This window comes from Triticum aestivum, chromosome 4A (assembly GCF_018294505.1).
Source record: "Triticum aestivum cultivar Chinese Spring chromosome 4A, IWGSC CS RefSeq v2.1, whole genome shotgun sequence".
NCBI classification, from domain to species: domain Eukaryota; kingdom Viridiplantae; phylum Streptophyta; class Magnoliopsida; order Poales; family Poaceae; genus Triticum; species Triticum aestivum.
In genome coordinates this window covers 597419264-597423113 of record NC_057803.1, presented here as the reverse complement: position 1 = coordinate 597423113, position 3850 = coordinate 597419264, and the positions used below count along the sequence as shown (strand labels likewise).

At 60.8% G+C, this 3850-nt stretch overlaps 1 protein-coding gene across 1 annotated transcript; it reads left to right on the top strand.

The window, feature by feature from the left end:
* The first annotated feature begins 885 nt into the window (after window positions 1-885).
* On the top strand, window positions 886-3255 carry LOC123082479 (uncharacterized). The gene is made up of 2 exons (XM_044504807.1): window positions 886-2338; window positions 2575-3255. The coding sequence occupies exons 1-2, from the start codon at window positions 1278-1280 to the stop codon at window positions 2618-2620; spliced, it is 1107 nt and encodes a 368-aa protein (XP_044360742.1). The 5' UTR covers window positions 886-1277; the 3' UTR covers window positions 2621-3255.
* Window positions 3256-3850: the final 595 nt, after the last annotated feature.

Genomic DNA, 3850 nt, shown 5'->3' with positions numbered 1-3850 from the left:
TATTGGCGAGGACCTCCGGGTCCTCCTTCAGGAGCTTGGTGAGCAACTCGACATCGGTGCGTTCGGCCACGAGCAGCGCATCAGCATTTCGGTGCTCTTTCTCCTAATCCCGGGAGGCGGTCCAAATGACACGAGGAGCGAGATCGACCACTGCCACAGTGGCGGCAGGGAGGTTAAGACTCACTCGCGCCCACGAAAGCGGCACACAATAACGGCTTAGGCGTGCACCACTTCCTCTGTGGTGGCAGATATGCCTCGCTACACGCGGCCCACTGCGACATTGCATAGCTCCGTCACAAACTTGCCCCACAACTGGTAACAGACGTCATGGTACTTCGGTGGCGACGACTGTTGCGATGTTGGCGGGGGAGCTCGGGTAGATGCCGCTGGGGCTCGAAGCTGCAACCAAGAACGAAACTTGGGGCGACGGTAGTGTCAGGGAAGATGCGGCGGGAGCGACTCAGGGAGACGCGGTGTCGAAGTCAAAGAAGACGGTGGGAAGGGCATCGCGTGATCTGCGGGAGGTGGTGTTTGGCTCGGGAGATGGTGGAGCTTGACCGTGGTCGTGACCTCAAGCTTGATAAAGGCGGCGGCGGCGGCCCGAATCGGTGGCGGGTATGCCCGAATCAGGGGTGACATCGACGAAAATGGATGCACGGCGGCGTGGGCTAAGGTTTTGGGAGGCGGCGTCGGGTTCTATAGACGGAGTTGGGCCAATCGACAGTGCGCCACAGTCAGTAGTCTCCCCACTTTTTCCTTTTCTAAGAATACATCACCATTTTCAACAATTAAAAATAGGCTAGAGAGCAAACATGGACACATACATCTTTTAGAAACTAAAAATTTGAGAAATCTGCTAGAGTAGATATCAGTTAAGCCCTCGAAATTCCTCCGTCACATAATATAAGATCGTTTTCGAAGCTAACTAGGGAGTACTAGTTTGGTACTAGCCATGACATGTGCAGCAGTCCCTTTGACGTTGAGAGATCATGGGGTAGTACGTACTAGGACACTGTTAATGTCATGGAAATTCCCTTGCTCGTTCGCTGGCTGCCTCTAATCAATAAACACCGGACCGGACCGTCGTCTTCCGCCGGCCGGCCGCTCGTGCTCATAAATTGCCGCCGGCAGCTTTCCTTCCCGCCCCCCTTTATAGTACGCTACGCGTACTCTCCTAGGTAGACGACGACGGTTGACGGTCGTGAGATTTTCTCCTAGCTACCCACCTACCCTACGCATTCGCCCTCTTCTTGCCGTGCGAGTGCTAGCCTCCGGCCATGCGGAAGGACTTCTCCTGCTTCCGCGACGGCGCGGTCACCACCCTCGCCGTCGCCGAGCCGGGCTCCTCCGCCGACCGCCTCGACCGCTCGCTCCAGGCCGCCACCGCCTGCGTCTACCGGCTCGCGCTCGCCTCGCGCAAGGACCTGCTCGTCACCGTCACCTGGACCCGCCGCTCCGTGGTCACCAGCACCCCCGTCGCCGACGCCGCTGCCGCCGGGGCCACCGGGCTCTCCGTCGCCGTCGAGGAAGTCCAGGCCGAGGCCTCCAGCAACTCGAAGCCGACGCTCCCCCCGTCGTCCGCAACCCCGCGGAGGTCGGCGGTGAAGCCCGCGGCCACGGCTACCGCGCAGCAGCGGGTCGTGCACCTGATGCACAAGAGGCGCGGGAGCCGGGCCTTCGTCACGGAGGGCGGCACGGCGGTGGCCGTCCACTGGGACACGTCGGAGGCCAAGTACGCGGCGGCCTCGCCGGAGCCCTGCGGCGGGGAGTACCACCTCGCCGTGGTGGCCGACGCGGAGCTCGCGCTGCTCCTCGGCCGCGGGGCCGCGCGGGAGGAGCTGTCCCGCCGCTTCGGCGCCGCGTCGCCGCGCCCCTTCGCGGCCCTGGTGAGCCGGCGCGAGCAGCTCCGCGCGCCGTCGTCCGCGGAGGCGGCGTCGGTGGCGCACAGCACGCGGTGCCGGTTCCGGGACGGCGGGGCGGAGCACGAGGTGACGGTGCGCTGCCGCGGCGACCGGCGGAGGACGTCCTCCTCGTCGGGCGAGCACGTGGACGGGGAGGTGGCGGTGAGCGTGGACGGGAAGAGCATCGTGGAGGCGCGGCGCGTGGGGTGGAACTTCCGCGGCAACCGCACGGCCGTGCTGGGCGACGGCGCCGTGGTGGAGGTGATGTGGGACGTGCACGACTGGTGGTTCGCCGGGGGGCTCGGCGCGGCGCAGTTCATGGTGAAGGCGCGCGGACCCGGGCCGGCGGACGGCGGGCGGGTGTGGATGGACGAGGAGCTGGCCAGCCAGGGCCAGCCCCCCGCCGGCTTCTTCCTCCACATGCAGTGCTACCGCCGGTGACCGCCCCGCCAAGTTGTTATTACTAGCTTAGCTGTATGTATGTATGTATGTACTCCGACCTCCGGTCGCCGTGATTCTCCCTCTGCCGAACACACAAAACAAAACAGTTGACAAAGATCCCGTCCCTTTCCCGACGTCGATAGTTCATCAAATCATACGGCGATTTGACTTTCATGGCTCCGATTGAATCAACAACGAGATCAGCATCACACATTTTTGATTTTTTTACCAGATCGACAAGGAGATCAGCATCGGCATCATCCGACATGTGCCGCTAAGCAGCTTCCAAATGGCGTAGATTCCAGTAGTGTGTTTGGGCGGCCGATCGTGGTTGACTGCCGGCCTACTCCTACGTCGATCGGCCGCCATTACTGCGGGGAGCAGGCAGCGCGGCTCACGAGGCTGGCGGTCGCACGCTCACGGAGGCGTTGCGTTTGGCAGGGAGCGCTTTACGCCACTGATCTACTCTGCCCGCCTCGATCGGCCGGCCGCCATTAATGAACGGAGCAGCCAGCTCCATCGGAGACGGCGTGCATGCATGCACCTACCGGTGGATGCCGGGCCGCTCCGGCCGGGGCGGGTCGCGGTCGGCAGCTCGGGGCATTTAAGGCGGCCACGGGCGCAGCTACGCTACGCTACAGGTCGACGACGGCAGCCGCGCGCAGCAGACCAGACGGCGTCCGGTCCGGTCCGGTCAGGTCAGTCAAGGGTTTGACCGCCACGTCGGGTTCTGTGTTTGGGCCCCACCGGTCATTGACCCAGAACCCGCAACCGATCAAACCCTTCATACTGGTCCGAATGTTCGGGTTGTTTGCCACGCCTCAAACCCAGCCCATATATCTGTCACCACGACGATGACGCCCCTTCAGCCGTCGACGCCTATGTCGAGGAGTACTATTGCTGCTCCGAAGACCCCGAGGGGAAGGAACCGGCGAGGGCTAACGCCCCCTCGCTCCATCTTTTATCTATTGTGGTGTTTCGATGAACTTGGTGTGTCCAATCTTTCGTTAACTTGCTATCTCATGTCTAGTTTTTGTAATTAAACTTGCTGTGTATGATCTATGATCTAGGCTATGTTGAATTTATCTACGTACTCTTTTGATCATGTTGCATTGGGTTGCATGGATTTGGGGTTCGGATATGAGGAGGATGGCCACGGACGTGGAGAAACGAGAGGTGATGGGCATTGTCCATGGAATATAGGCAGGCACTGAATATAGGGGTTCAAATTTGGACATTGTGGTTGTAGATACTTTAAAACCAAAAATGCTTTACGAAATGGAGCTTCGCTCTCTACTCATTGTACCCCACTTCCCTCCCAAACGCCCGGTGGACAGACCAAACAGTACTGTCCGGACCAAAACAGTCACCCGATTAGACCCCCAAACTTAGCCGATATGTTCGGGTTGTCCGGCACCCCTCAAATCTAGCTCACATATGATGTGGGTATGGGCAACCCAGACACACCCAGACGCGGCTGCCACGTTGACCGGAGGGACCAACCCCAA